This window comes from Hippocampus bargibanti, linkage group LG02, assembly GCF_051943395.1.
Source record: "Hippocampus bargibanti isolate YZ-2025 linkage group LG02, ASM5194339v1, whole genome shotgun sequence".
Taxonomy (NCBI): Eukaryota; Metazoa; Chordata; class Actinopteri; order Syngnathiformes; family Syngnathidae; genus Hippocampus; species Hippocampus bargibanti.
Window position 1 is genome coordinate 23,166,655 of NC_142735.1, and position 20,846 is coordinate 23,187,500.

Sequence of the window (20,846 nt, forward strand, 5' to 3'; positions counted from 1 at the left end):
TCTGAGATGACGATTCGAGGAAACGAATGTTTTGAATTACGAACGCACCCACTCAAAATCGTAAATTGGGGACCACACGTCAGGCTTTGCAGGGAGCAAATGACGCCACCAGAGGGCGCCTTAACCCCAGAGACTCAACTCTCCGCCCCTGGCAGAGCTTGTCTCTCTCTTTTCGCCCAAAGACCGCAGCAGGATCGGGTTACGCTACGCCCCCTTTGTTTATTAAACCCGGGTAAGTGCGCCGTTAGCCGAGGGACTATACGAGCTCGCATTGGAAACCGTCCGCGGTGCAAACGAATATCCATGTAAGTAGATATATGGTGATTTATGTACAAAATACGCATTTTCGAATGCGGCTTTTGTTCTGGCGACGTCGAGAATTGATCTGTCAACACGACGAATGACTTTCAAGTGAGTTTTTACTCCGATCGTGTCAAATGTTTTTGACTCGGCAAAGCAGCGGTAATGCAATCAAAGTTGGTCCCGAGTTTTGGTTGGGCAGCCTGTTGCTTTTCTTCAATCGGATCGGATGAGACTGGCCGGGGGAAGAGGTGGAGGAAAAGGAGGAGGAGTCGAGAAAAGCGGATTGTCTTCGCTGACTCTGCAACGTTTGAAATGAGCAAACGCTGATTGTTGTACACACGGACGCATCCGTCAGCTATTATTTCGAAAACAAGAAAACCACCGAACGTCCTCTTTCGGACTTCACTCCACCGCCTGCAACTAGCTAAGGAGTAAACGGTCTTCGGTGGATCATTTGTTAGGTTGTCACACTCAGACGTCATAACTGTTTGTTTCACATAATTACCCCCCCCCCCCCCCAACATAATGGTACAGCGCCACATAATTGCAAACTGCACTTTATAATGCAAATGAAGAGACATTCCTGTGCTATGGGATCATTCCCAACCCACTTGAGCAACAGGTCTGCAAGAATACCCCCCCCCACCCTAGTAGCTGTTTTAAAATAATGTCAAGCGATTGATCAATGAGACATAATAAACATAAAGGGGGGAAATCGTGTGATTTTGTTTGATTGATTCCCAATCTTATCAACAACAGCCTATCCCGGCCTGCCTTAAAATTGTGTTTGGTGTATCGGGCATATGAATGCTTTAAAGTTAGCGTGAAAGAGTTTTTCAAAGTGAATCAACTGTTTTCAATGTTCTTTTTGGTGCCATAACAGGGCTTTACAAATATGTGTGCATGTGTAAATATTGTGCACTGAGGACACAGGTAGATACGGAACAGTATATAATTCTGCATAACCATGAAGAAAAAATCTAGCGTATGCCAAATTGTATATGGACGTTTGTATTTAATGATAATAATAATAATAATAATAATAATAATAATAATACATTTAATTTCTAAGCGCCTTTCAAAACTCTCAGGGACACTTTACAGGTTTTTTTTGTGCGTGAAAAACGGCAGCCATTCGCGCCAGCGTTCACTCTACCCAGAAGTAACACAGCAGCAAAGTTATGAAAGGGAAAGGAAAGGAAGAAGTAGAAAAACAAAATACAGGAGCTGCTGGAAGTATGCCCTCATCAACCCCAAAAAGGTCACAGTTACCTCAATACTTTGTCATTAACTTCGGTAATGTATGACGCAAAAAGGCTATACTCATGAAATCAGGATGGTTATGGCAATCCTTGAAATACATTTTGAATAAGACTGTTCATGTTTTCAGACATTTGGCAGCGTTTAGCCTTTCGAACACAATCTGTTGAGTCTGCCCGTAGCACAAATGAGAAGCGACTGATTACATTGCGGTTGGGAACTTTAGGCTATTTGAACCTCTTTAACAAAATCCATCGGGCATATAAAATGCTGATATTTTTCACCCATGTTTCTTTTTTTATTTCTGCTTCAGACTCCCGTTGAACCAAGTTGGCCATTACTATGTCAACGCATGTGCCGTGTTGCACATGGCCACGATATTTCCGATGACATGAGCAAACAACATTCATGTAATCACGTTACAATGGCACCATACAATCAAAACAAACAGCTCGGTCTCAATGCTTTGGCTTGACACAGCCTTCTACAACGTCACAAATCACTTCACTCTGGCACATCCAATATGGCTGCGGTATTGAACTATCAAGATGGCGTCTACTTATATTACTTCCATATAATCGAATAAATGTTGTCTCGGGTAATACTTGCCAGCTGTTGATGCAAACGCCACCATTCAATACTATTTACTGAGTGCGACAGTGCCCCACAAATTAATTACAGGAGAAATAATATGTGGAGCAAAGTATCGTGTGTAGGGTATTTTACGGCCTATAAAGCGCACAATCATATATCAATGAATGATATACAGTAAAGTCTCGTTATATCGATATCGGTTATATCGATAGTCCCGCTTATTACGATACTATTTCTATGCACGCACAGAGAAAATTACATGCGCGCAGGGTCGGATATATCGATAGTCCCGGTTATATCGATATTTTTCGGACTCCCTAGAATATCGATATAACGAGACTTTACTGTATGTTAAAAAAAATCCATATAAGGTACACCGTATTATAGGCTGTATGGTCTGCTTTGGAAAAAAAGTGAAGACTTTTAGGTGCCCCTATTTTGCGGAAAATATGTTAAGAACAATTGCTCATTCGCACACAGAAACTTAAAGGACAACTGACACCATTTTTTTGTTTCCTAATTGACATCAGAAAAAACGTTTTAGACCATCTAAAATACCCAAAACACGCAGGCTGATATTTTTAGTCAAATGCAAAACACCAATAAAAATGACTTAAAGTGTCCAAAATCTGCAAAAAATTGAGCTGCGAATTGGGCATTTTCAGAAGTTCCCGCCCCCTTGTTCGTGACGTCACGCCAGGACGTCTTGCATTGCTCTAGAATCAAAACAATGGCTCCAGATTCGGAGCAGATGCTTTCTTGTTACTCATCTAGTTACGGATATGATTCAAATAGTTCTGAAGAGGAAAGTATAAATGTTTGTAATCGATTAAAGAAGTCCTCCCATACCAATTCAAGCCACCAGGACTGATGTGTAGCATCCCAGAAAATGGACAACATGGCGCCCAAGCTCCGTTGGAAATAGGCTGATTTCTCTGCTGGGAATTTGTGTCAACTAGTATCAAATAGTTCACGATTCATAATCAACGATTCACCATCGCTTTACCTTCTAATTTCGCCATTAACACGAATCAACACGAAGTTTTCAGACCACACAAAGTACCCAAAATGCATTGTGTGTCACTTTCTCAGGGGCGTTCCTGACGTCACATAACGTCAGGAATCCGCACCAACTCAAAAACAAGACTTCTTGAATATTCAGTGAGAGTCTTAAAATGTAAAGCGATATGCGGTGGAATCTTTGTAAAATACGCTCAGGAGAAGTCATTTCAAGTGATTTTACAAATTATGGATACAACTTGTTCGGAGGTGTCGGTTGTCCTTTAAGTCAATGCGATACAGGAACGAGGACCCGCCAACAACTGTATGAACAGACAGAATAGAGTCATCAGTGACTCCTCCAATTTATGACCCACATGAAGAGTTCCTCCTCCCAATGCTTATGTCGCTCGACCAAAGGTCTTCCTTTGTCGCCACTAACGTTCCGTTTTGCTTTGCAGGCCTTTGACGAGCGGATCGAGTGTGAAATTGCTTTTAATGGGCAGAAATCCCGCCCGCCTGGAGCTGTAAAAATGATTGAAACAATGGGTGAGTCGATACTGTTCTCAATGGAAGCCTAATGCACTCCACGGAGTCATCGCGCGGCAAAATGATGATCCTAACCGTAAAGCGTTGACTTCCATTTGTCAAACGTTCACGTCAGCATGAACACAACGCGCTTCACGACCGCCGTCCTCTCATTCGAACCTTTTGTCTGCTCACTCAAGCACGGCCAATGGGATGTGTTTCGAATAGGATTACCTGTCTGGTTCGGCGAGATGGAAAAACATGCTGACGCCGGGGCGCTGTCAACAGGCTTTGTTGAAACAACAAATCGTCACTTCAGACCCCGCGCGTTCCCCTTTAGGTGACGGTCACAGTGGGCGAGCGCGGGAAATTGCTTCATTTTTGTCCACATGACAGTGGAGCGTTGCCAATGAGGCGCTTTCGCTGGCTCTGGCAGGCACTCCAAGATTTGTTTCATTTCCTCCATCATTTTGCCAAAGGGTCCCATAGCATTGAAAAGGTTTTTTTCCCTCAGGTTGAAAAGAAAAACACATTAGTGGCAGACAGGGAATGAATATGGACTCCAGCCGAAGTCCATTTTGTAAACAGACCTAATCCATAGCTATAAAACTGAATCAGAGAAGAGTGATGGAAAATTCGAATAGTGGCTGCATGAATTGATATTTATTTATTTATTTATTTATTTAGGTAGTATTTATTTATTTATTTATTCATGAGTACAGTAGCAAGTCGTGTTTTAACAATCTGATGAGTATGTTGTTGATTCATCGATGAATTAGCTAAAACAATCCCCCCATATTCAAGCCGAGGGCATTATTTAAAAATCTAAGAGCATAAATTTGCTGTAAAATTGTTGATGATTTGGCGACTGGTGTGCAAAATCGACAAAAATGTTGAGAAATTTTTTGATCGAAATTTGATTCAGCACAATAATAATTTGTGTGGCTTTGTGGCACACAAGAGCAGATTTACTGTTGAAAAGCTGAAAGCCAAGAATTTTAAATAAATGTCTCGAAAAGATAAATTAACAAAATATTTAGAGATTAATTTGATAATATTGACGCCCCAAAATAAATATAGCTATATATATGTATATCAATTGATTTATGGGTAGTTTGAGGCTGCTGAATGTCAAAATGACATGTTTTTAAATGTAATAAAAAAGTTATGAGGGGTGGGGGGTCTCATTTTTAAGCTGTTGATAGTCAATTTAAAAATTGTAATTGTTACAAAGAGTCATGTTTGTGCTTTCACGTCATTCATGGACTGCTTCTATTTCTTTCACAATGTCGCGCCAAAAACGAAAGGGAAAAACTCTACGGACGCATTTGAAACCATAGATCCAGTGATACCTCGGCTTACGAACTTAATTGGTTCCCAGAAAGTGTGTTTTTCAATGATCTCCTTCTTCTGCTCAACCGTAATTTTCTATTGTGTCCTCTTCGGCTTAACACTAGACTGTGGTGGGGTCTTTTTCGGTCCCATAATAACAAAAGTACTCCACTCGATAGCAAACCACATCTCCACTCAAAGGGGGTGTGGAAAACTAGTCCGCCAGCCACCGTGGTTCTTTTCGACCATGTGGTTTGGTGTTTATCTGCCGAAAACTAGTACGCCAGCCACCCTTGCGCTGTGTGGTTTTGTTCGTCCGCCGAAAACTAGTTTGTATGCCATGATTATATTCTTGCGAATTTAATGTTCGTAAGGTGAAAGGTTCGTGAAGTGAAGCGTTCATAAGCTGAGGTATCACTATACCAGTATCACAACTTGCATATTACTAGTAAAGTACTTTGGTAAAAAAAAAACTAAACAAAACCACAGAATATCTAAAAAAATGTGTGGAAAAATAGTTTTCCGCTCAATTCAGCAAACTCAAATTATCCAAAATAATCTTCTTCAGTGGCAAAATCAGTGTTGTCGCTAATTTAAAAATTGAATCTCCAAATACAAGAGCTTGAGAACTGTGATTGCCTTTTTCTGATGTTGTTTTCTGATGATTTCAACACAACAATTTGCTATTCCAAAACCCAAATGAATAACCACAAATGTTTTGTCCTCTTTCTCTCCCGGCCCGTCACTAAAATATGCGACGGGTGGCTCTCAGACACACAACGTGTCTTGCAGGCGGTGGAGCGGCTTCAGGCCAAGCTGAAGGAGCGGGGGGAGGTGCCCACCGAGGAGAAACTCAGCCTGCTCAAGTCCGTGCTCCAAAGCCCCCTCTTCCACCAGATCCTGGCCTTGCAAAAATCCGTGCAGCAGCTCAAAGACCAGGTGACAGGATTCGTTTGGGATATGGGGCGTGTGTGTGTGTGTGTGTCTGTGTGTGTCTGTGTGTGGGGGGGAGTTTGAATTGAAGACCAATTCTAATTTGCGATGCCAGCTAGTAGAAGACTTTAATGTGTTTGGGCCAAAAACAAATATTTTATGTGCAATTTATACAAGGGTGGTGTGGGAGGTCACCAACCCCAACAAACCCCTCCCACACATGCACGCACGCCACTGCTTCATGCTTCATGACACAGCAAAGAGAAAAGAACAGATCGCCTTATCCTCCTTGGTTCATTGTTGATCTGAGTGGCGCATGCTTATCTCGCGTTATCATTGCAAGCGAAGAGTTCTTTAAGGGGGCCGCTGGAAGCCGAATGAAAATATGCAAACAATGCAGTGGGAGGGCAGAGGGTGGGCCAGCTTCTGAGATGAGATGAGCAAAGAGCTGCGCTGTTTAGATTATTTAGTAACACTTGGAAAAGCAATCCATCGGACCTCGGTTAGACCTGCGTAGCTATGGCAACAAGAAAAAAAAGAGGCCGCTGGTTGTGTGTGAAGTGGGGCGGAAACAATTGGTTAGATATGCAAGGACCAGACTGGAACTTTAATCCTCTTAGTTAGCCTGTCCAACAAAGCACTTTAGCGGCATGCTACGCTAACGTCTGCTAGCAGTCAGGTAAATGATACACACATCGCTCGAAAGGCTGGGGACCATTTTCCACTGAGAACATTTTTTTTTAACTTTGTTATTTCCGAGTTGAGTGAACGCTGGCACCTGTGGCCACCGCTGCTCACCCGCAGAAAAAAAAATCCTGTGATTGTAGTGTCCTTGAGAGTTTTGAAAGCAGCTTATAAATGAAATGTATTATTATTATTTCCTCTGAGGAAGGAAATTCATGTTGTCTTTTATGAATATTTGTCAAATATATTTTTGAAGCTTATGTCTTGTGTATATGGCATTCCATTACTAGTTAGAGTAGAATAATTGTGTTGCGATGATAACCTATGGAAGTACCAGTGATTCAATGTCCACTTTGGGCCAAGGACAAAAAAATAAATAAAAAATATGTGTATGATGTGTATGACATCTATTTAATGGAGTATAAACATTTTTTATGTACTATGCATAAATTCAGTTCATCTGTCACAGCAGTCATTAAAAAGAAGCACATTGAGTCATCCAGATGGCCCGAGATGATAATAGAAATATTATATTTGGAGTCTTAGAGCCATTGTGGGGAGAAAAAAATAGCATCCATAATCTTCTGTAGGATTATGCGGCTTTTGATGCGGCTCATCATGGAGGATAACGAGCCTCGAGATGCGGAATATTGGATTGGGAAGATCATAGCACTTCGCCAAGCATCCAGACTGAAGAGCCATCACGCTTGTTTAACTCATTCAGTGCTGCGGATGTTGATGTTTCTCAACCGGGTACTGTTTTCGGACACGCCACTGATTCATAACTATCTTCTCATTATCGTCGACAAAGGAAGGAGGCTTGTCTGTCCAATTCAAGCGTTGACGTAACTGTAATGTCAAGTGTGTGCCAGTAGATGGCGGCATGAAATACTTTTGGCTTGGAGACGTAAGAAATGTTTGTGTGTTTGTTCCTCATAGGGCGGTGGTGATCGCATCACAGAAGCGCAACACAACGGCAGCCATGTGGCACTTTCGGATATCAGCAATAGCAAGCCCACATACGATCACTTGGATCAGATTATTGAGACTATGGCGCAGGTACAAGCACCATCTTTTTTTAACTCATTCATTGCCAGACGATGTGCAAAAACGTGTCCACTCCAGTGCCAGGCTTTTTGTCATTTTCACTCAAATTAAATTATTATTTAACCCACAGAATATTACATTTTAGGACTACATGAACAATCAATGCAGCGTAAGAAACCTTAGAATCTCTTCATTCATCAGAAAAAAAGTTAATTCTTAAGTAATATGGGTCTGGAGTTATATGAGCTTGGAATGGGGGCGGCTGTCCAAAATAAAATACAATGCAATACATACATATTGATTTATGTAACGCTTTGACAAGAGCTGAAGCTGGAACAAAGCTCTAACATGGACAAAAGGCAAATGCTGCCCCCTCGTGGGAGGGAAAAACATTGCCAGATGTCTGACCAGCGCTTTATCGGCACCCTCCGCAAGAAAAAACAAAACCCGAACAAATTCGGGAATGGGGCTCCACGTCACACTTTTCAATTCAAGACTAAATACGGGAATAACAGCGAATGAGTTAATGTCGAACCCCGGCCAAAGTGGCTCCATGGGTTTTAGTTATACTGAAATGCGGGTATGCGCCGCAGGGCCGCTACGTGGCACACGTGGACTTGCAGAAGCCAATGTCGGGAGGTCTGGGATTCAGCGTGGTGGGCTTGAAGAGTGAGAACCGAGGGGAGCTTGGTATCTTCATCCAAGAGATCCAAACGGGAAGTGTGGCTCACAGGTAAGCGAACGCATACTCTCTGACATCCCATCAAGGCAGTTTCCATCAACAACATAAAATTACAGTAGCATTTTGATCATATGGGCCATGAAAAAAACGGCTCATGAAAAAGTGTCGGCCATTTGGAGTAAATGTAGGCTTTTCCAGGGCGCCTTTCAATAAATGGGTAAACAAAACCAAAATCCAAAATAAACAATGGCTGAGCCACGAAAAAAGTACAGCCAGGCAATTTTGGGGTGAGTGGCTGCCTTTACAGTAGCTCCTGTATTTTGTTTTTTGCTACTGTGAAATGTAAATTTCTCCATTCTGAGTCAAATAAAGGCTCATCTAAGCGAATCTTTCACATCTGGCAAGGAAACCCCAAAACTGTTATGACACTTCTCTTGTGAGTCAAATATCGCCAGTGGTTCCCCTACAGTGGTCCAGAGGACACCACAACATGAATTTTACTTTCCTCCACTGCAGCGATGGCAAGTTAAAGGAAGCCGACCAGATTTTGGCCATCAATGGTCAGCCACTAGACCAGACGGTCACCCACCAGCAAGCTATCGGCATCCTACAGACAGCATCCGAGAGGGTGCAGCTCACCGTGGCCCGGGGACCCATACCTCAGCTTGTAAGTGCCGCCATGTCGCAAATAGCCTTGAGCACACAACGTTTTTCGCAAACTAATTTAGTTTCACAGGAGCAGGATCACTGAAATGTACTTTGTGTTCACATTTGTTTTGAAATTATCCCTTTGTTATCTAGTGGCAGCATGTGGAGACTATCGAACTGGTCAACGATGGGACCGGCCTGGGTTTTGGTATCGTTGGTGGGAAGACGACCGGCGTTATTGTGAAAACGATCCTTCCCGGAGGCATCGCCGACCAGGTGACAGCACTTGATCCAAAGCTGAAATGTATTGATGATACATTTCTGGATATGAGAAAAAATGTCTTTGTTTTTAAGTTTTTAAGTTTAACCTATAAAAGCTTTCACAATATCAACCATGCATTTTAATTTATCGGTGTGACATTTCAGAAAACAATCCAATCCGCCTGTTACTGGGTGTAACCCAAATACATTACAATTTTTGATATATATTCTTTATTGTAATATTATTAATAATACTATCCAAACTCAGTGTATATTATTCTATGTTATTTTTATATATTAAACACGTGGTTAAAATGTATCATCTTGCTAATACAAAACATATAATTTAAAAGGCGAGAAATGTTTATGATGATATGATGCTAAAATTATAATTATTTTTTAATTGACAAAATTATGTCATATTTTCCATACAACATTTAAATGTTTTAAATATTTTTTACTTCACCTCAAATAAATTAACAAACCAAACAACATGTAAATAAATAAATAACAAATAAATAAATATATAGATACAAAAATAACAATGCAGTAAATAATAAAATAAAAATAAAGAAATAATACAATACGCAATAAAGAATAACATATATAATAAATAATAAATAAATAATACATAATAGATTCTAAATAATACATGAATAATAAATAATAAATACATAAACAAATTAATAAATTCATAAATAATGTTGCCATGCCTGGTCTACATTGATTCCCTAATTTGTCTTTTTACACTGTCTTGGTCCTGAAGGACGGCCGTCTGAGAAGCGGCGACCACATCCTCAGAATCGGGGACACTGACCTGTACGGGATGGGAAGCGAGCAGGTGGCGCAGGTGCTGCGGCAGTGCGGCAACCGGGTGAAGCTGGTCATCACTCGGGGCCACGTCGACGAGAACCCCTCCGTCTCTGCGTCCACGCCGGCGTCGCACCCCGCGGACAAGGTCGGCGTCCCTCCGAAAGCAACGTCGGCGTCCGTATCGTGCGGCCATGCCCGTGCTAAAATTGCTAAACCCTTTTCACAGTGCGAAGAGGGAGAAGAAGAAGAAGAAGAAGAAGAAGGCACATTTGATGTGAGACTCATCAAGAACTCACAGGGGCTGGGAATCACAATTGCCGGATATGTCGGGGATAAAAATGCAGGTGAGCAGTATTGATTGAACTAAAAACAATCGCGGGATTATATATGGAAAGTAACCACTCGCCTGCTGCAGGAAATTGCATCTGAACATTACGCTAGAGTACCTTCAGGACATTATAAGTTGTAACAAACAATATAGGAGCGGTGAAACAATGTATGTCTTTTCTTTTCTCAGATCCCTCCGGTATTTTTGTCAAGAGCATCACAAAAGACAGCGCTGTAGATCAAGACGGTCGTATTCACGTGGGAGACCAGATAGTGGCTGTAAGTACATGAGCAGGCATCAAGCCTTTCTTGGAATCGCTGTGGGTGACAAAATTATTCTTTTTTTGCCCATGAGTAGCCCCTGACAGCATTTTCATTGATTGTCACAAAATTCAATGGCCGTTTTTATAGTAACAGAAAAGTAGCAGCAACCTCATTTTGTTTAAAGAAGCCATTTGCCTAGACTCAAATGAGCCTCAATTGGATGTCGCAGATGCATGGCAAACTTTTTTCATTATTGTTAATTTATTTTTATTACTTGGTTCTACCAAAAAATGGCTTCACATCGGACTCTGCTTGGTTAAATGATTTTTGTTTTTTAATATCAATCCGGTAACTCTTGCGAGTGCTGTAATCATTTACCCCCTCCACACCTCCCCAAAAAGCTCAACACTAATTAATAATACAAATGTTAACAGTTTATGTGATGCAGGAAATGTTTGACAGTATGTGTGCTATCGACGGGGAGGAATTAATCCATTCAGTCTGTGGATTTGCATTATTTTAAGGAATTAACAATTAATGGGACATTTTTTTTTTCTGGGAATATAAAAGATTAAACATAATGAGTCATTAATGACTTTTAATGATTATATTAAAAATGACTTCTGAATGGATGTAACTATTTAAAAAAACATTTTTTGGCTAATGTCTCCCTAATTGTTCCAAACACAGGGAGACATGTTCATCCAAATGTTGTCAGCTAACAGAATAGAACACTCACATTGTCTGTGGCTCCCGCTCGCTCGCTGGCCCTGTAGGTGGATGGCGTGGACATCCAGGGATACACCAACCAACAAGCCGTTGAAGTCCTCCGACACACAGGCCAGGCCGTCCACCTGAAGTTGATTCGTCGGGGATTCCGGCCTGACGAGATCCCACCCGCTGTTGCCCCCGTCGTCACCATCCTGCCCCCATCAGCGGCAGTCCTGAAAGACCTTGACATGGAGGGACAGACGGATATTCACCAAGGTAGACTTCTGGCTGTGTGTGCATGTTCGCATATTTACATTATGTATTTTATTATTTATTTATTATTTAAATAGTGCGTCAAAATGCTGGGAAAAGACCATAAACAATTGAGGGAGGAAAACAATATTGTAACATTAATATCTGATAAATGTCATAAATGTCAGGGACTTTATATTTTTCTAATTAATATTGTAAATTAAACCATTTAAAATTATCCTTTTACTGAGCATATTCAACTTTATTAGGTTAATAGAGGGGACACAAGCCAGGAAGGGCATCAGATGTAAAAGCTTGGCCAAAAGAAACATGCCAATCAAACCTCTGAAGATGGAGTACACTGATTCGCTGTGGCGACCCCTGAAGAGAAAAGCCGAAAGGAAAAGAAAAATATTAATTTATTATTCATATATTTATTTATCCATCCATTTATTAATTTATTTATTTTATATTATTCATTCATTCATTCATCAGTTTTGTGTATGTGTACATTAATGTATTTATGTATTTAGAAACTTTGTTTATTTATTTATTTATTGTTTGTTTTAGTAAGTAAAATGACAGCATTGTCACAGTTTTGTCAATTTGTCTATTTGCTCAATTGTTTTCCCTCTACATTCATCTCGTAGCATTATAGTGCCAAAGGGTATGCTGAAGTGAGTTGAGGAGTTTCATTTTGACATTGCTAGTGCTTTGTCGCCATCTTGTGGCTTCAAGATGCAACTGACAGCCATTTTGGGAGCCTTAAAAAAAATTATATACAGTAAAGTCTCGTTATATCGATATCTGATATATCGATAGTCCCGGTTATATCGATACTATTTCTATGCACGCACGGAGAAAATTACATGCAAACAAAGTCGGATATATCAATAGTCCCGGTTATATCGATATTTTTTCGGACTCCCTTGAATATCGATATAACGAGACTTTACTGTATATATATAAATAAATAAAAAAAAAACAATATATATATATATATATATATATATATATATATATATATATATATATATATATATATATATATATATATATATATATATATATATATATATATATAATTATGCGGGTATGCTCAACAGTGACTTAAAATGCTCACTAAACATTTGAGAGGTCTTGGAAGGCCTACAATGTAGCAGTGCTAGATTATTTTTTCTTGGTGTAGCTTCGACCAAAAAATAAAGATAAAACGATAAAAAAACATAAACATAAATAAATGAATAAAATGTATCATTTATTCATCTATCTCAGCAACATCCAGTCCAGTGATGAGCAAAATGATGAACAGCTGAATAGCCGAACAGTCCTACGTTTTACACTGATACATTTGTGCCAACATCATTTCCGTACTGTCTTTATTGTGCTATTTTTTTTTTGGCGGTGTTCAGTAAGCTTTTTCTCAAAATGTTGCTGGTATGAGGACCTAATGCAAGTAATCCAGGTTTGGTTCTGGCGCCGCAATTCCATTAAAATGTGACTTTCAAGCTCAACCGTTCCACATTGTTTCTTTCTAGCATTACACCTGACCTCCCTGATCGAGTGTGTCTTCTGTCCTCAGATGAAAAGCTGCCACAGACAATGAACAAAGGACCTGCCGTCACGCCGGTTGTAGATCAGCTGACACAAGAGAATGATGGTAAGAGGCCATGGGGGGTGTGTGTATGTGTTTCAAACTACCTAGCAACACAGTTTCAATTGCTCTAATGGTGCGTGTTGTTTGAGATTAGCTGGCTTTGTTAACTGTTTCTTCCCCAAAGGGACAACGACGCTGACACCATTCCAGGAAGAGGAACTTGTGAAAAAGTGGCAAGAGATTCTGGGCGCAAATAATGAAGTGGTCGTAAGTGTTTTTTCAAAAGCTGACTTTCTTTCCCTTATTTGGTTAGCCAAACAAATAAAATGATTATGGCTTGGGTAGGTGGCTCAAGTGGAGAAATTCAGCGAGAGCAGTGGCCTGGGGATCAGTCTGGAAGCAAACGGCGGCCATCACTACATCCGCTCCGTGCTACCCGAAGGACCCGTCGGCCGCTGCGGCAAACTATTCAGCGGGGATGAACTAGTCGAGGTAAAGGGGGTGAGGGCTACTGTTTCACACCGCAATGATTGCTTCCCATATTCATATCAATGCCTTTTTTTGTGTGTTTGAGGTCAACGGTACATCCCTGATCGGTGAAACCCACAAGGAGGTGGTCCGAATCTTGAAGGAGCTTCCTCTGTGTGTGTACATGACATGCTGCAGACCAGCCCCTCACCTGCAAGCAGATAGCGACGCTTCATACCCACAAGTAGAAGCTTCTTCTGTCGCTTCACAATTAGAGGTACAGTCAAAACCTGGGTTTTTGAATGTGTCGGTTTTCGACCAAAAATGTCATTTTTTTTAATGCCGATTTACAACCAAGAAAGGGTTCTCGACCAAACTGAGCACACCTGAATGCACTAGTGGACTCCCCTCCGCTTCCTGACACGTTACTTGTATCACGCCTAATTGTGACCGACGTATTATCCTTGTGTAGCGTTCCATTGTGAGCAGGCGTCTCCGTATTGTTCAATCATGATAAAAAAAAACATTGATTGCATTGATTATAATGGGAAATATTTCGGTTGTCGACCAAATCGGTTTTCGAACAGGTTTCTGGAACAGATTATAGTTGAAATCCGAGATTTTACTATAATTACCCGTTAACATGCTTTTATTCGAAATTTTCCTCACCAAAAATCCTTCAATTTTCTGAAAAGCTCACAACACTTTAAAATCCGATGTGTCTTGTATATGGTCATTACGGTAATATTTCAACCGAAAATGGCTCCCCAGAGTTTAAATTTCAGGCCAGGGGTGGCCAACCAGTCAGAGATGAGGAGCCATTTTTTTTATTATGATACTGTAAAGACGGACGCGCACACACACAATGCACGGACGCGCACACACACAATGCACGGACGCATGCAGACACACGCGCACACACGAACATTGTATGCACGACACGCAACAGCCGGAGTGCCCGAACATGAATGAAACCTAAAAACACAAACACACAAAATCCCTCCTCCCACCATTCGCAGTCCACATGGGACCAATCAGCTGGCTCTTGGTCGATTGCGATTGACTTGGCATTTACCACTTAGCACCGATTTCTGCGCAAGAGTGGTGATCCAGTCATCTGATCGGCTGCCCTCTGTGTCAATCAAGTAGCGGAATTGATGATATGCTGATGTGGTTTGTTCTGTGTATTGAGAAACATTTGAATGGAAGCGCCATGGCGAGGAGTTTTGGTTGTCGTGTGAAAGCCCGGGAGCTGCCTTGAAGCAGCCGAAGAGCCACATGCGGCTTGCGAGCCTCGGGTTGGCCACGCCTGCTTCAGGGGATCAGTTACGTAGTGGCATTTCTTTGAGCGGAGCTCCATCTAGTGGATGCATTGTAGATTGCGTCTTATAATGCGGTGCGGCTAATGTTTGAAAGGGAAAAAAAGCCATTCGTTGAAGGCGTGTCTCATCGCCTTTTTGTTGTATGGAAAAAGGTCAGGGGCATAACTACATTTTTTTAAAGCGTACAGTGGCCCTAATAGGTCAAAAATGTCTCGGGTTTGTGGCAGAGAAGAGCGGCAAGGAGATAGTCAATAATCCTCAATTATTTCAATAAATTATAGACTTTTTATTTATTTATTTATTTTTGCATAAACATAGCTGTAAATGATGGTGTGTCATATAATAGGTTATCCATCACTCGATGCGAGTGTCCTTGTCTTTCTCGACACTATAGCCTCTCCATGTGTGATTAGGTTAACCTGAACTGTCAGTTGCTCCATTACTTCTCCGCACTGCCAATCGTGATGGATTAAGGTCTCACAAAAAAAAAATGATGGCGCGACTCCAGTTCCACACTTGAGCGGCAGTCGCCAACAATACCGATTGAAAAGCGAACACTAAGCTCCTGGCTTATTACGATATCATGTCATCAAAGGCCACGTATGCTCAACAAGAGATTGAGGGGTCTCCCGTTTTCTTTTCGAGCAGAAACAAGCGCACGACCCAAGTAGCATCGACCTAGTGGAAACGGCGGAAGCAACAAATGATCTAACTCCAGAGGTGACGGGGTCGACTTTCGCCATGTGGGAGCTGGAGATCCAAAATATTGAGCTGGAAAAGGGAGTCGGGGGATTGGGATTCAGCATTCTCGACTACCAGGTGTGAAAAGACAAAACCTTTTTTTTCCTGGCCTTATATCTGCTTCTGTTTACACGTAATTCCACGCGGCTCCATTGCAGGACCCATTAGACCCGGCAAAAACTGTCATCGTGATCCGCTCCCTGGTACCCAACGGCGTGGCCGAGCAGGACGGACGACTGCTGCCGGGGGATCGACTGATGTTCGTTAACGACACCAACCTGGAGAGCGCTAGCTTAGAAGATGCTGTCCAAGCTCTCAAGGGGGCTGCGCTGGGCATAGTGCGGATCGGGGTGGCCAAACCCCTTCCCGTAAGTATTTTGAATCCGATAAATGGCAACTCGTTAGTGTTTGTGGTCACGTTATGTTTCAAGCGAGCTCATTTCGTTCGAGTCAGCGGGGAGAAATGATCCACTATGAAAGTTGGAACACTGGAAAGTCGCCATCGAACAGCAAACTCCTAACGACAAAGTCACAAGTAGGCGTTCGTGGCACGAGTGGCTCACCATCACAACCGACAGCTTTCATTTTCACTTGTATTGGTTTCGGATTACCGGTGTCAAGGTCAAACGGTTTACCAGCCGGCGTGAGAGTTATCCGGCACTTCCACAGGCTGCGAAACGCACATTGGCGGCGTTGCCTCTCAAAATTGAGCCGTAATCCTCGGAACACTTGGAGACACTGAAAGAATCTCTCCACTTTTCCTTAGGGGATAAGTGGAGATTCCTACTCACCGCAGCTTTATGTTGGACAGGAAGTCACTACGCTGTCAGCCATCTGTCCCTTTGACTTCGGGAGTAGTTTACAACAAGACAGGGATGAAGATGAACCACCCAGCGTGGTCCTTTTTCGAGCAGAGCCGGCATTGGTTAGTTAGTTTTTTAAGCAAGTGTGGGGATTAAAAAAAAAACAAACAAAAAAAAAACAACAAAATCGAACACAACATTTTTGACTTGCCAGTTAAATGTACCTTTTTTCCCTCCCTCCCAGGTGGACACCAGTGAAGTGGACGAAAAGACGTTAGAGTGTGCTTATTATGGCGAAGAGGAAACTTTCCAAGCATCGATGATTGCCCTTCACGGAAGTAGCTCGGATTTGGATTTCCTGCACACATCCACGCCAGAGGTAAGCCGCTAGACATATATGCAAATTAGAAGAACACTGTAGACCATGACCTCATCACACAAAATTCCTGGTGGCTGGCAAATCCTCGGGCATCTTTGCAGTCAACAATCTGGAACATTGCATTTGACCAAAGCAAAAAACAAAAAACAAAAAAAAAGAATTCTGGTCACTTTGGCCCTTTGTGCATTTCAACCCAACATGAAGGAATAAATAAATAACATGAATGGATACATAAATAAACACGAAATAAATGAATGGATACATAAATAAATAAAACAAAAAAAAAATACTAAAACCAAAAAACACATAAATAAATAAATACATTTGTTGTTTTGATTGTCCAAAAGATTTGAAGAATGGGAGGGCGTTCCCGGACATGCTAATTGCTGACCTTTACCTCTGTTGTTGGACAGTTTACTGACATCAGTTAGCAGGGTTGCAATTCTGTTTTGCAAATTTGCTCAAATATAGCCCAACCAATTTTTTCAACATACCTGGCATTGAATGTCTTCCACCAAACAGATGACGGAGGTTTGCTTTGTGGCTAGCCATCTTCTTTGTACACCTATTTACATTACGTTGTAACACCCAAAGTATCCTGATGCAGATTGTTGACAAAAATTATGAATGGTCGATTAAAAAAAAAAAAGAAATAGACGCTCCCCAATTTCGACAACGAGATACGTTCCGAATAGTCGTTCGTCAGGTGAATTTGTTCTTAAGTTGCTTCAATGCTATATTTTGTATGGAATGTATGTTTAAAGGCCAACCGACGCCTCCGGACAAGTTGTGTCCATAATTTGTAAAATCACTTCATATGACTTCTACTGAGCTTATTTTACAAAGATTCCATGGCAGTTAGCTATATTTTACGTTTTAAGACTCCCGCTGAATATTAAGGATGTCTTGTTTTCGAGTTGATGACGATGCCTGACGTCACGTCTGGAACGCCCCTAAGCGAGAAAGCGAAACACAATGCATTTTAGGTACTTTGTTTGTTCTGAAAACTTCGTGTTGATCCGTGTTGATGGCGAAATTAGAAGGAAAACACATAAATCACGCGATGGTGAATCGTTGTGTGTTGCACCAACACTACTATTTGATACGAGTTGACACAAATTCCCATGGAAGGACTTCTTTAATCGATTGCAAAAATGTATGTACGTGTACTGAAAAATAAACATTTAATAAAATATATGCTCGATAAAGATGTACATGTACAACTGGAGAGAATACTACATATGTTACGACAAAAATGTTCGTATGTACCATTGTTCATAAGTAGGGGAGTGTCTGCATCCATAATAATTACAAAAACTAACCATGCTCAACACAGATTTCAAGTTATCTCGACTTTGGCGCGGCATCGGTGACAGCCCCTCCAGGCGGTGATGAGGACCTAGCTACTGCCGAGGACATCACAAAGGCCTTCGACTCTTACAGGCCATTTGATGACATCCAGATAACACCCGTAATCCAGTCAGAACTGTCAGAATTGGTCCAATGTCACGCCGAAGAGCCCGCCAGCACTTTTGTGGAACAACCAATTTCCATGGAGGTAACTTGAGAAGTACTGTTCTGAAATTGTGTGTCAATGCCTGTGTCGTACAGAGCAGAGGAGGTGAAGGGTCTATTGTTTTTTTTTTTTCTCCCCCGAGGAGGACGAGGAAGTCAACATGAGAGCAGACGCCGGTGACCAAGCGGCAATCTCAGGGAGCAGTTTCGAACGGACGATCACGGTTGTCAAGGGCAACTCTAGTCTCGGTTTGTGTTTATTCCTTCAAATTAATTTGTTTCACATAAAAAGAGTTTTAGACAAGTTCGACCGCAGACAACAAACAATAAATGCCTCTCTCAAATAGTGGCCTGAACGCAACTAAAACATTTAAAGAAAGGAGGAAGTTGCACAAAAAAAGCCCCAGAGTTAAACACAACTCGGCAACTTAATTGTGTAACATATTTTGATTATAACATATTTTGATGTGTGTACAAATACTACATGCCTCATTTACTGGATCTAAACAACGTCCTCTTCCCAAGTAGAGTCCCCATCACTAATTAATGCACAAATGCAACCCAATAAATAAATACATGTAAAAAAGGATGGATGAATGGGAGTGGTGGGTGGGTGGGTGGGTGGTTGAATGGATGGATGGATGGATGGATGGATGACAGGATGGCTGATTGGATAGATGACACAATGACAGGATGAAAGACTGGATGGATTGATAGATGACAGGATGGATGACAGGGTGGATGCATGATTGGATGGATGACAGGATGATTGGATGGATGGATGAGTGGATAGATGGATGATGTACCGATAGATAGATTGCATTGAACCTTCTAAGAGGGGTGAATTAACACTGCTCAAATGAGCAGTGTCAATTCAGAATCAGAATTATCTTTATTGCCAAGTACACACAAGGAATTTGTTTCCGGTCGAACACGCCGCACTAGTATCATCATCAAAAAATTACAAAGGAGCGTGTGACCAAGGCTGCCATGCGCGGCGCCATCTTGTTTGAGGTATATGTTCACCCCTCTTTATTAAGTTCATAGAGTTGTTTGTTCTGTAGCCAAATGGGGACATAAGCCTGTGTCTCCTTGTGCCGGTACCAAGCCTGGATAAATACAGAGGGTTGTGTCAGGAAGGGCATCCGACGTAAAAGCTTGGCCAAAACAAACATGTCAATCAAACCTGTGAAAATGGAGGACACTGATTCGCTGTGGCGGCCCCTTGAAGGGAAAAAGCCGAAAGGAAAACCTTTACTTTAATAATAAACACCTCATTTATCAGTGTCTGAAACTTATGACAAAAAGTTAGCGGACACCCGGTCAGACAACTCTGAAAAGTTGCCAGCCCGGCCATAAACTTGCCTGCCCCATTTTTCACAACGTGAAACACAATAAGATGACTAATAGCAAAAAAAAAACATTGTTGCGAAGTATAAAGGATTTTTTTTTAATGAAGGAAGTACCTACCACAATCGCTCCCCAGCTTAATTTTTGGTAAATATCCCTTTTGCTCCAGTTGTCGTTTGTCATCATGGTGCACAATGCAATGTTTGCATTGCGTTGTCTGCTCAAAGCAACGTGGCCTGCTCTTTCTAAGCACCTTTCAAAACTCGCAAGTACAATTTTCAGTCCCGGTGTAGTCCGAAGCACGAAACAGGCTTCTGATTGGCTGCCGGTGCCGAGTATGCACATTAAAATGTGCATACATTATAATGTGCATACTCGGCACCGGCAGCCAATCAGAAGCCCGTTTCGTGCTTCGGACTACACCTTGACTGAAAAGTGTACTTGAGAGTTTTGAAAGCCGCTAAGAAAGAGGAGTAACGATTTGCTTGACTGAATTAAACAAATGTTTGATTTGAAAAAAAATGTTTTTTTTTTTCTTGAAGAAGTTGTACGCGCGACTTAAAAGTTTTACGCGCCGGGCCACCGGGCAGACGCTATTTCAAGCACTGCATTTATTCCAAAAGAATAAATACCTGTACTTGAAAAGACAGTATATTTGGATTGTTAGTCCCCAAAGAGTCGCTTTCTCCCCAACTCACAGAACCTAAACCCACTTGAGTGTATTGACGGGCGAACGACACTGTGGTTTTACGGCTATCGCAGGGATTACGGTGAGCGCCATGAAAGACGGTCTGGGAATGCTGATTCGAAGTATCATCCACGGCGGCTCCATCAGTCGGGACGGCCGCTTGGGCGTGGGCGATCTCATCCTGGCCATTAACGGGGAACCCACCGCCATGCTGAGCAACGCTCAGGCACGCGCCATGCTGCGCAGGCACTCTCTTATAGGATCGGATATGGGGTAAAAGCAATTGACAAGACTAATTACAGAGAACCCCTGTTTTACCCTTTGTGATGTGTTCAAGTATCCTCG

The 20,846-nt window shown here is 41.7% G+C and overlaps 1 protein-coding gene across 14 annotated transcripts in view; it reads left to right on the forward strand.

Moving 5' to 3' along the window:
• The first annotated feature begins 221 nt into the window (after positions 1-221).
• The window catches only part of mpdz (multiple PDZ domain crumbs cell polarity complex component), a 36,396-nt gene continuing 15,771 nt past the window's right edge, over positions 222-20,846 (forward strand). For 8 of the 14 annotated variants that reach the window (XM_088990284.1, XM_088990289.1, XM_088990287.1 and 5 more), the window contains exons 1-21: positions 222-305; positions 3,618-3,705; positions 5,789-5,955; positions 7,573-7,692; positions 8,274-8,413; positions 8,879-9,029; positions 9,164-9,286; positions 10,038-10,428; positions 10,602-10,690; positions 11,452-11,662; positions 13,221-13,298; positions 13,420-13,502; positions 13,581-13,727; positions 13,810-13,980; positions 15,674-15,844; positions 15,925-16,134; positions 16,578-16,691; positions 16,814-16,948; positions 18,285-18,506; positions 18,607-18,712; positions 20,576-20,774. In XM_088990284.1, the coding sequence (XP_088846410.1) occupies positions 3,690-3,705; positions 5,789-5,955; positions 7,573-7,692; positions 8,274-8,413; positions 8,879-9,029; positions 9,164-9,286; positions 10,038-10,428; positions 10,602-10,690; positions 11,452-11,662; positions 13,221-13,298; positions 13,420-13,502; positions 13,581-13,727; positions 13,810-13,980; positions 15,674-15,844; positions 15,925-16,134; positions 16,578-16,691; positions 16,814-16,948; positions 18,285-18,506; positions 18,607-18,712; positions 20,576-20,774 (3,044 nt within the window). In that variant the 5' untranslated portion in view covers positions 222-305; positions 3,618-3,689. Of the gene's footprint in view, positions 412-3,617; positions 3,706-5,788; positions 5,956-7,572; positions 7,693-8,273; positions 8,414-8,878; positions 9,030-9,163; positions 9,287-10,037; positions 10,429-10,601; positions 10,691-11,451; positions 11,663-13,220; positions 13,299-13,419; positions 13,503-13,580; positions 13,728-13,809; positions 13,981-15,673; positions 15,845-15,924; positions 16,135-16,577; positions 16,692-16,813; positions 16,949-18,284; positions 18,507-18,606; positions 18,713-20,575; positions 20,775-20,846 lie in introns of all 14 variants that reach the window. The other 6 variants (XM_088990286.1, XM_088990291.1, XM_088990294.1 and 3 more) reach the window with 5 other exon arrangements.